We start from the raw sequence: 11,324 nt of genomic DNA, 5'->3' as shown, positions 1-11,324 counted from the left end.
GTACGTATCTAAATCTACTCTCTTTTTTTTTGGTTCAGAACCTAACAAACCCGGTTAACAATCAACAAAAGTAGGCTGGATAATACTGTAGTCTGTAGACATTTGATTTTATGTGTCACAACGTATCCTTAATCGTTACAAGTTGCAAAATGTGCCAAAATGGCTAAACGTGCAGAGGGTTTGTTGAATCATCTTTATATCTGTGAATATTTCAAATATACTATATATATCATGAAAAGGTAGTCAGAAGAAAAACACCCATTAGCAAATTGCCTCAATATTTTTATGTGTCTCCTTTTACATTAATCAACATTATTATAAACTCTCTCTTATTGAAAAGAAAAAAACAGTAGCATATGCGGAAGTGAGAATCTAGCAAATAGAACAACTCAAAGTTTAGAAGTGGCTAGTTTGATTAGATCCTTACGAAGTGTCTTGCCGGATACAGATTTTGGTATGGAGTTTATAAAAGCGACTTTTCTTATCTTTTTATACGGTGCCACCTGCTCATAAAGTCAGTGTTATTTATATTTTTTTACAAACTCTCTGATGCTTCCACACAACAACAAAACTCTCTGAAGCTAATATTAACCTCTCAAAAATCAAATAAGATAAAGTAGATGGTGTAGTTTTGTGATCAGATAAGTACCTGTTTTGAGATGAAGTCGATAACTTGTTTCTCAGAGAGATTGCTCTCAAGCTTCCGTGCCACGTAAGCCATCGGATATTGTCCTGCTTCTTTATCCGGAAACCTTATAGAAGAGAACTTCATGTTGTTTTGGATGTTTTAAAGGCAAAAAAAAAAATCATGACGTTTCAGTGATTGTAAAAGATTTATTACATACGGAATAACTGCGGCATCGACAATGTCTGGATGAATGATTAGGAGAGCTTCTAGCTCAGCTGGAGGCACCTGTTTATCAAGTCCAAACCGTTAATTTTTATTTTTTTTGTTGCTTTTGATACTTTTACACCCATTTGGATCCATAACAAAGATAGATCTTTAACCTGATAGCCTTTGTATTTGATTAGTTCTTTCAATCGATCCACGACGAAAACAAACCCATCCTCATCAATATAGCAGAGATCTCCTGTTTTTAGCCATCCTTCTGAATTGATGGTTTCATTCGTAGCTTCTTGGTTTTTAAAATAACCTTGTAAAACAAAAGTTGTTTTGTGTTGTTCCAAGAAAGATTTTACGATTTTTTTGTTGACTATTTTTTCAAATAGAATTATATATATATATATATATTTTGATTTTTAAAGGTTTATATAAGCCTGTCATTCATTTGTTTTCTAATATATGAATAGTTAAGCTCTACTTGACGACAAAAAAAAAACAAATTTAGCATCTACTTATACGTTAAGTGGGATACATACAAAATTAATCAATTAATTAAGACCCCCGTTAACTTTTTTAATACAAATTTTGTCGTTCTCCAACTAAGACTGATTGCTACCAATTTCTCTATAAAACATCCATATTACATTTTAAAATCATACACTAAATGATCAATTGCTAGTTTGCTACCTAACATTTAGAAATCATATACGACCATACAAATATTCCATTACTCACACTAATCCAAACCATGTGCAGCACCCATTACTACTTAAAAGCTCGAAATCAAATACGAGTTGAAATTTGATCATAATTAAATCTTTTAAATTTCCCAACATCAATAATATGTCTATTCGACTTATATACATATAACATATCTGAAACTATCTAAAACTGCATTTTTAAAGTGTATTGTTGTGTACCTTTAGCAATAGTCGGGCCCTTGAGCCAGAGCTCGCCCGTTTGGTTAATTCCCAAAGCCCGACCCGAATTCGGATCCATGATCCTGGCCTCCACATCACACGTCAACTTCCCCGCCGCACCGTATCTCCGGCTCTCCTCCACCGTCTCCGTGAAAGCTCCTCCACCATTTGATTCCGTCAACGCATACGCCTGAAGTATAACGACCGTCGGATATTTCTCCAGAAACCCCTCCGTTGCCTCCTTGCTCAACGGCGCTCCACCACTCCTCACCGTTCTCAGCGAGCTCAGATCGTACTTCCTCTTGATCTTCTCTGCTCCGTTGATCATAGCCACCAAAACCGGCGGCGCCAAAGTCAGAGCCGTCGCCTTGTACTTCTCGACGGCGGCCATCATGTCGTCTAGCTCGAATCTCCGGAGGATCACCGCCGTCGAACCAGTTGCAACGGTGGCCAGAGCGAAATTCAACAGCCCGAAGGTGTGAAACATCGGGACGGTGCAGATCAAAATCTCGTCCGGCAACGAAACCTCCGATATCTTTCTCGCCACGTAAGCAATCAAATTCCCGTGAGACGAGATCACGCCTTTGCTTTGTCCTGTGGTCCCCGACGAGTAAAGCATCGCCGCCGTGTCTTCCTGGTTGACTCGGTCTCTGACTCGTTTCCCACTCGGTTCCTTCTTCATCATCTCGCTCAAAATCCCCACGACATCGACTCCACGAGTGCGCTCCTCCACGTCGTCGGTGAGGACGACGGAGATACCGGCGGGGAGTTTGGGTGCGAGCTGGCGCGTCGTGAACGCGAGCGTCGGGTTGCTGTCGGAGATCTGTCTGGATATCTCACCGGCGGTGTTGAGAGTGTTCGCGGTGGTGACGACGGCGCCGAGAGACAAGACGGAGAGGTAGACGACGGGAATGTACACGGAGTTCGGAGAGAGGATGAGTACGACGTCTCCTCTACGAATTCCGATTTCATGGTGGAGACAGTCGGCGACACGATCGACGGCTCTCCAGAGATCGGAGAAGCTTAAACGGTGGCCAGTGGCGGCGTCGATGAAGGCGGTGGTGCCACGGTGGGGTTGAGAGGAGATGAAAGTTGTGACGTCGAGCGAAGGATTCGCCGGGAGATTCAAGGGGTTGCGTTTAGTGAAGAATGTGGAGTTTGCTCTGCAGAAACCGCTTCTCGGATCAGTGACATATCTCTGAGGCATCGCCATTTTTTTTCCTTAGGCGCTGTATGAACGAAATGAACGAGATTGTTATATTTGACTACGCGAGACCAACTTTTAGAGGATTAATTAAATGTATTAGGGTTAGAGCCTTAGAGGGACAATTATTGGTTATTAATTGACAATTAATTAAAACACATGAAAGCAACAACTGAAATACATTTTGGAAAGGACATTTTTAAAAGGATATAACAAAGGAAGGTACTCTTATTTTTTGCAACATAAAAGAAAACAGAAACCATCATATACGGACGTAACTCTAGAATTTCAAACCAGAGCCTTGGAGCTTCTCTTGGATGATCATGTCAATCTGGTTCTCCATTTCAGGAGTTAGATAATTCTTCCAGTCACCGACTTCTCCTTTCCGGTAAAAGTCCTTGTGCTCCATGTTGTTTACTTTCCCGGTTTTGTTGACCTCCAAACCGCTCAGATTACGCAGAGAGCAAAGGTTCAAGACCTCGTCCACACATCCATTCTCCTCTTCTTCCTTAGTAAAAGGATAACCCAAGAAATCCGCGAGTCTCTTGATCTGAGCACGTGGCTCCGCTTTCATCTCCTCATACTTCATAAAAAGAATCTTCTTGGGGTCTTCCAGGCTTCCTCTCCAGTAGCTCAAGAGATGTTCCCAATAAGGTCCATAAAAGAAAGTTCCTTCGCAGAACGATTTGAACATAGACTCGAGAATGCTTCTATTTAGTTCTATTTTACGAACAGCGCACCTGAAATACCACCACGAGATCAGTGTGTCCTTCACGTTCCTGGCCACGTACACAATCTTGCAAGGAGAGTCCTTGAGGGTCTCGTGTATCGCGTGCAGTGGCATGTGAGTCGAGAACACCCTCGGAACTGATGAGTACTTGGACAGGTCAGGACTTGAGCTTTCGATATAGAGATCGAACTCCAAGAATGGTACAATGCCATGAGGATTATCAGACAGTAGAGGATGATTAGAAGAAGAATGGTTTCTTGATCTCTCGAGGATGGCCACTGTGAGGGCCTTGAGCCAAGTGGTACCTGATTTGGGGTTAGAAGCCAGGATTATATCGGTGTCTTGCGGTTGAAAACCTCTCTGGAAATTAACAACGCCTTGGACAGTGTTGTGGTAATACCAACATCCTTGATACTTACACATCTTCAGCCCATGGGAATCTGTGTGTGAGGGAAGCGAAGAGATCAAACTCTTGGTTTCTTCGCTGATCTTGTCGTCTTTTACGCCGGACGAAAGCTCCTTCAGATCCATTTTTTTTTTTGCTGGTTCTTGTTACAGAAAGATGTGTTCAAGCTTCAAGCGAAATCATCATAGATATAAGCCAAGAAGCCAAGAAAACAACAAACCTATTCTAAATTGTTTGCCAAGAAAAATATATTTTAAAATGTATCGATTAGTAAGTGTAGTTGGTGTATATTCGTAGAAAAGATTCCTTTTACGTGCATTAAAGCTAATAACATTATGAATTCCACATGATACATCAGTTTTATACAATTTTTGGTTTTAAAATATCAATAACGTGTTATTAGACGTAATTCAATAACGATTTAATTAGTATGTGTAGTTGGTGCATGTTCGTAGAATCGATTCCATTGATTCCTTCTAAAGTTCTAAGTCTTTGTATATTCGTAGATGTAATGCAATAACGATTTTCTGGAATATCCAGAAGACTGAAAGTCTTTCTTTTATATTTTATTTTTTTATTAGTTGGTGTAGTTGATGAGTTGGTGTATGTTTGCACATTTTTTTAATTTGTTTTAATACAATAATTGACCAGAAGACTGAAGTCTTATTTTAATTTTTGTTGTTCTAGCTTATTAGTATGGACTATGCAGTTCTAGTTCTACGGATATACATAAACTGTCCGTCTACAAAACAACAAAAGGGCATCATATCATTAAAAGTTTAGAGGATATTCGGCCACTTCATCATTAGGGGATGTTTGCTTCCTTCTCTTATTAAGAACATCCACGATGAACCATTTTCGCATTCAAATAGCAAATCATTCTTTATTTTCCGGATTCTCCATAATTTTTTCTTATAATGGTTAGGTTCTCAATTCAATATGTGAATATAGGTCCAGGGAGTACTTTGCTAGACTTTTGTCATCCCAATAAAAAGATGCAATGTTTTGATAGTATAAAAGAGTTGGAGAAAGTCTCATTTTCAATTACAGTTATATATACATACATATGTGTATTATTACATCTTCCTCTTATTGAAAGAAAAAAAAAACAATACCATATGCGAAAGTGAGAATCTAGCAAATAGAACATCTCAGAGTTTAGAAGTGGCTAGTTTGATTAGATCCTTACGAAGTGTCTTTCCGGATACAGACTTTGGTATGGAGTTTATAAAAGCGACTTTTCTTATCTTTTTATACGGTGCCACCTGCTCATCAAAATTAACAGATTTTTAACGTAAAAATGATATTTACAACCCAAGAAATAACTAAAAATAGTAGAGATAATAAGAAAAAGAATTTGGTGTTGTTTTGTGATGTTAGTAGCACCTGTTTAGAGATGAAGTCAATAACTTGTTTCTCAGAGAGATTGCTCTCAAGCTTCCGTGCCACGTAAGCCATCGGATATTGTCCTGCTTCTTTATCTGGAAACCTTTGCGATACACAAAACCAGAGAAAGAATATAAGAAGACTACAATATGCTCTCATGTTTTTATACATTAATGGCGTTTTAATTGAGGGGTATAAGGGAAAAAGTTATAATTTCGAGTTTACGGAATAACGGCGGCATCGAGAATGTCTGGATGAGTCATCAAGAGTGCCTCTAGTTCAGCTGGAGGCACCTGTTTGTCAAAATCCAAACCATTTTATTAGATCCTTTGCTTTCAAAATACACCACTGATATTGGATTTGGATCCATAACAAAAGATAAGTATATTTAACCTGGTAGCCTTTGTATTTGATTAGTTCTTTGAGTCGATCCACAACAAAAAGAAACCCATCGTCGTCGATATAACATAGATCTCCAGTTTTTAGCCATCCTTCCGAATTAATGGTTTCATCTGTAGCTTCTTTATTTCTAAAGTAACCTTATAAGCAAAATAATAAATAGATATATAAGCTCTCAAATAATAACTTTTGTTTGTGTATTGTTCCACATTTTATAATAACATTTTACATACAAAAACCATATGCTAACACTACCACTACCACTACCTAACATGTTGAAACCATACGCGATACAAAAAACATTAAACTAATCACATAACCCATATACTGTACTAAATTCATTACTACCTAAAATCAATAAATTAAATACAATGTACATGTTAATAATCAAAATCTTGTTGAATCTTGTTAGTTAGTGTAATGTTTTACCTTTGGCAATAGAAGGCCCTTTGAGCCAGAGCTCTCCCGTTTGATTCGCACCCATGACCCGACCCGTCTCCGGATCCACAATCCTCGCTTCCACACCGGACGACAACAGCCCCGCCGCACCGTATCTCCGGCTCTCCTCCACCGACTCAATCGAAGCTCCTGCGCCGTTCGATTCCGTCAACGCGTACCCTGCAAATATATCAACCGTCGGATATTTCTCTAAGAACCCCTCCGTCACCTCCTTGCTCAACGGCGCTCCACCGCACCTAACCATTCTCAGGGAGCTCAGATCGTACTTTGCCTTGATCAGATCTGCTCCGTTAATCATAGCTACCACAACCGGCGGCGCCAAAGCCAGAATCGTGGCTCTGTACTTCTCCACCGCCGCCATCATGTCGTGTAGCTCGAATCTCCGGAGGATCACCACCGTCGTGCCCAGTGCTACGGTGCCCATCGCGAAGCAAATTAATCCAAAGGTGTGGAACATGGGAACGGTGCAGAGGAAGATCTCCTCCTCTTTCCATTTATCCGAGACGAATCTCGCCATCTGAGCCGTTAAATTCCCGTGAGACGAGATCACGCCTTTGCTTGGACCTGTGGTCCCCGACGAGTAAAGCATCACCGCCGTGTCGTCCTGGTTGACTCGTTCTCTCACTCGTTTCCCACTCGGTTCCTTCTTCATCATCTCGCTCAAAATCCCCACGACCTTGACTCCGCGAGTGGGTCCGACGCGCTCGAGGACGAGTGGGATTGCGGAATCGGCGAGTTTGGGAGCCAGATCGGGAGTCGTGAAGGCGAGCTTCGGGTTGCTATCGGAGATCTGTTTGGAGATCTCGCCGACGGTGTTGAGAGTGTTCGCGGTGGTGAGCACGGCGCCGAGAGACATGACGGAGAGGCAGACGACGGGAACGTGGATTGAGTTGGGAGAGAGGATGAGGACGACGTCGCCTTTGCGAATTCCGATTTCATGGTGGAGATAGTCGGCGACACGATCGACGGCTCTCCAGAGATCGGAGAAGCTTAAACGGTGGCCAGTGGCGGCGTCGATGAAGGCGGTGGTGCCGCGGTGAGGCTGAGAGGAGATGAAAGTCGTGACGTCGAGGGAAGGATTCGCCGGGAGAGTGAGTGGAGTGCGTTTACTGTAGAATGTGGAGTTTGATCGGCAGAAACCGCTTCTGGAATCGACGAGACAGCTCTGAGGAGGACCCGCCATTTCTCTATGTGCCATTCTGATAACGCTATCTCTACTACTACTAAAGAGCAAACGGAGGAGTACTTTACAGGTAACGAGTCCACTATCATCCTGATAGCTATTATTTCCCGTAATGATTGCTGCGGATCAAAGATGTGATTCTCGTGTTGGCTATTTGACCAGCAATAGAAAAACGTGTTTGGTAGGAGAGCGATGGGGTTTGAGTTTGGTTTGCAAAACCAAAAATGTCCGGTGATAAGTAATTAGCTTTGACGGTAGATAACAAAATAGGATATATTATGCATTATACATTATCAGTAATAATTCGAAGCAAATCAAAACATTTTTCTGTTATTTTCTCACTGATCAAATATGATCTTTGGTACAAGAGTAATACAATATACAGTTCCCTAAACCAAAGACTAAAACAGAAATGTATTATTCACATACATTAAACCAGATATAAGTCCGAGACTAAGCCAACTCAATAAATCATTACATGTCAGTATGGAGTAAAATAGTTCATGCATTCAGTGTACTAGCTGTTCCAGTTATGACGATATATCATTTCTACCGAAAAGCTCATTAACATTTTGATATCAACTAGCGATACCATCGTTTATTAGCGGGTTGTATCTAGCGATATTACATGTTTCGTATCAAATGTTAATTTGTAATCAAATTCCAGATACAACATCCAAAAATTATTCATTACAACTTGTCTCTTGTCGAAAAAAGCATACGAATTAAAAGTGAGAAAATATAGCGATTTTTCTAAAGCTTAGAAGTAGCCATGTTGATTAGATCCTTGCGAAGTGTTTTGCCGGATGCAGTCTTTGGTATGGAGTCTATAAATGCGACCTTTCTTATTTTTTTATACGGTGCCACCTGTTTCATTACATCAATTTTGGTCATCCAAAATAATAAAATGAAAATAATTATGTTATGAAAGTGAGCTATGTTTGTGATTATAGAAGAACCTGTTTTGAGATGAAGTCGATAACTTGCTTCTCAGACAGATCGCTCTCAGGCTTGCGTGCCACGTAAGCCATTGGACATTGTCCTACTTCTTTGTCTGGAAACCTTTACAATACATAAGAAAAAAGAAGAGCAAAGTAGATATGGTTATTTTGATGTTCTAAGAACTAAACAGAAAATAAATTAAAAATAAATAGGAGCGATTTTACGGAATAACGGCTGCATCGAGAATATCTGGATGATTCAGTAGAAGAGCCTCTAATTCAGCTGGAGGTACCTATTTTACAATTAAAAGCCCGTACGTTAAGATTTTGCATGCATTTTTTTTTTTGGTCAATCAATATAAACAAGTTTATCTAAATGACACATAAGTAAGATTTTGCTAATTACCTGATAACCTTTGTACTTAATGAGCTCTTTCAATCGATCCACAATAAAAACAAATCCATCATCGTCGATATAGCAAAGATCTCCGGTTTTAAGCCATCCTTCCGAATCAAATGTTGCTTTTGTAGCTTCTTCATTCCCATAATAACCTTTTTTATTCAAACAATTATATACATCGTAAACAACAACTGCTTTTAATAATTTATATATTTGAATATGTTGGCGCCAACTATATATTTTACCTTTGGCAATAGAAGGCCCTTTGAGCCAAAGCTCGCCAGTTTGATTCACACCCATGACCCGACCCGTATTCCGATCCACTATCCTAGCTTCCACACCGGACGACAATAGCCCCACCGCACCGAATCTCCGGCTCTCCTCCACCGAATCAATCGAAGCTCCTGCGCCGTTCGATTCAGTCAAAGCGTATCCTTGAAAAATATCGACCGTTGGATATTTCTCTAAAAACCCTTCCGTAACCTCCTTGCTCAACGGCGCTCCACCGCATCTAACCGTTCTCAGGGAGCTCAGATCAAACTTCCTCTTGATCAAATCTGAGCCGTTGATCATAGCCACCAAAACCGGCGGCACCAAAATCAGAACCGTTGCTCTGTATTTCTCCACCGCCGCCATCATCTCTTCAAGCTCAAACTTCCGGAGAATCACAACCGTCGATCCCAACGCTACAGAAGCTATAACGAAGTTCAACAATCCGAAGGTATGGAACATAGGAACGGTGCAGAGAAAGATCTCATTTGTCTCCGTTGTTGGCTCGGCGATGTATCTCGCCACGTGTGCGATTAAGTTCCCGTGAGACGAATTCACCCCTTTGCTCCGTCCTGTCGTCCCCGACGAGTAGAGAAGCATCGCCGTGTCGTCTTGGCTAACTCGGTCTCTGACTCGTTCCCCACTCGGTTCCTTCTTCATCATCTCGCTCAAAACTCCGACGACTCTGACTCCGCGAGTGGCTCCAACTCGCTCGAGGAGGACGATTGGGATTCCGGCGAGTACTTTCGGAGCCAGCTCAGGCGTCGTGAAGGCGAGCTTCGGGTTGCTATCTGAAATCTGTCTGGAGATCTCACCGGCGGTGTTGAGAGGATTCGAGGTTGTGACGACGGCGCCGAGTGACATGACGGCGAGGCAGACGACGGGGATGGAGATGGAGTTGGGAGAGAGGATGAGTACGACGTCGCCTCTCCGTATTCCGACGTCGTGGTGGAGACAGTCTGCGACGCGATTTACGGCTCTCCAGAGATCGGAGAAGCTTATGCGGTGGCCCGTGGCGGCGTCGATGAAGGCGGTGGTGCCACGGTGAGGTTGAGAGGAGATGAAAGTGGTGATGTCGAGTGACGTGTTCGCCGGTAGTGGCAATGGGTTTCGTTTACTGTAAAACGTCGAGTTTGCATTGCAGAAACCGTTTCTAGAATCGATGAGCGATGATAATTTTTGGGAATTCGTCATTTTCTTTTTCAGGTGGGATTATATATCATCTTTATAGTTTAGATGGATGCACAACTCTGAGGTTTGCTAAAAGTATTTATACTATGGAAACAAAGTTGACAAGTGCCATGAACTTTTACAGCTCAGCGTCTCTTGTTTAGAGTATTTCTGAAACATCCTATAGAGTATTTCTAAATAGACTATCTCATTAGTATTTTAAGAAAATTTTATTTTGAGAATACATCACAAATTTTTGTTTCCATTAGTGATTTTTGGCATTTAAAAAAAAAAAAATATAAGATACTCATTGAAATACTCTTGTTGAAAAGGCTCTTAACAATATCGACTGTTTAAATAAAAACGGGAAGATAGTGTTATACACGAAGATATAAAGAGACCTAGTTGATCTAAGTGTAGTTCCAGTTTAGTCATGTTTTCATGCTAAGAAACGTGAATCTGCTTGAACATATCAACCCATTTACCCGACAATCAATCAGGTATATGTTAAATCATAGGTTTATGATATCTGTAAATGGTATAACAAATTAGGTGTTGTATCGAACTAAAAAAAAGGTGTTGTACAGGATCCAAGCTTTAGGAATAAATTAATTTTGACCATGATTTTAATATTTAGCCATAAACAAGTTTTACAAGTTTACATTCCAAGTTTTATCTGTTCGTACGACATGTTATCACCAATTTTTTTATTTTTTTGGTATAAGTCTATCTAACTTGTATATATAGTCATTGAAGCATTTGAAAGCGACCTATAAACATTTTTAGTTCTAGCGAGTTTATTGGTTAGTGAGTTTTAATTTATTTAGAATCCAAGCAATAAAAAACGATCTGAATTATAAAGTCACTGAATTAGCAAACCTGGAATTGCCAAACCGGTTTTCGATAGAGCGGTTGATGTGTATGAACAGACTTCCGAGGATTTAGCTGAAAACCCGATAAAGTGATAACCACGAGGAAGAACTAGCCGGGGCAACGAGCCAAAGTTATTTTA

The 11,324-nt window shown here is 40.7% G+C and overlaps 4 protein-coding genes across 4 annotated transcripts; all 4 read right to left on the bottom strand.

Moving 5' to 3' along the window:
* Positions 1 to 389: 389 nt before the first annotated feature.
* LOC18992885 (4-coumarate--CoA ligase-like 4) lies at positions 390 to 2,977 on the bottom strand. The gene is made up of 5 exons (XM_006416333.1): positions 1,765 to 2,977; positions 1,009 to 1,154; positions 846 to 913; positions 650 to 752; positions 390 to 503 (listed from the first exon to the last, which is right to left on the bottom strand). The coding sequence occupies exons 1-5, from the start codon at positions 2,975 to 2,977 to the stop codon at positions 390 to 392; spliced, it is 1,644 nt and encodes a 547-aa protein (XP_006416396.1).
* A 271-nt stretch (positions 2,978 to 3,248) lies between these two features.
* LOC18992884 (cytosolic sulfotransferase 1) lies at positions 3,249 to 4,260 on the bottom strand. Its single transcript, XM_006416332.2, has one exon. It carries the CDS (start codon positions 4,227 to 4,229, stop codon positions 3,249 to 3,251), a length of 981 nt encoding a protein of 326 aa, XP_006416395.1. The 5' UTR covers positions 4,230 to 4,260.
* Positions 4,261 to 5,123: 863 nt separating this feature from the next.
* LOC18992883 (4-coumarate--CoA ligase-like 4) lies at positions 5,124 to 7,861 on the bottom strand. The gene is made up of 5 exons (XM_006416331.2): positions 6,319 to 7,861; positions 5,884 to 6,029; positions 5,716 to 5,783; positions 5,491 to 5,593; positions 5,124 to 5,369 (listed from the first exon to the last, which is right to left on the bottom strand). The coding sequence occupies exons 1-5, from the start codon at positions 7,544 to 7,546 to the stop codon at positions 5,256 to 5,258; spliced, it is 1,659 nt and encodes a 552-aa protein (XP_006416394.1). The 5' UTR covers positions 7,547 to 7,861; the 3' UTR covers positions 5,124 to 5,255.
* Positions 7,862 to 8,284: 423 nt separating this feature from the next.
* LOC18992882 (4-coumarate--CoA ligase-like 8) lies at positions 8,285 to 10,336 on the bottom strand. The gene is made up of 5 exons (XM_006416330.2): positions 9,118 to 10,336; positions 8,879 to 9,024; positions 8,698 to 8,765; positions 8,491 to 8,593; positions 8,285 to 8,398 (listed from the first exon to the last, which is right to left on the bottom strand). The coding sequence occupies exons 1-5, from the start codon at positions 10,334 to 10,336 to the stop codon at positions 8,285 to 8,287; spliced, it is 1,650 nt and encodes a 549-aa protein (XP_006416393.1).
* Positions 10,337 to 11,324: the final 988 nt, after the last annotated feature.

The sequence above is a fragment of the Eutrema salsugineum genome, unplaced genomic scaffold (assembly GCF_000478725.1).
Source record: "Eutrema salsugineum unplaced genomic scaffold, Eutsalg1_0 scaffold_5, whole genome shotgun sequence".
Lineage (NCBI taxonomy): Eukaryota > Viridiplantae > Streptophyta > Magnoliopsida > Brassicales > Brassicaceae > Eutrema > Eutrema salsugineum.
This window is presented reverse-complemented; position numbering and strand designations above follow the sequence as displayed.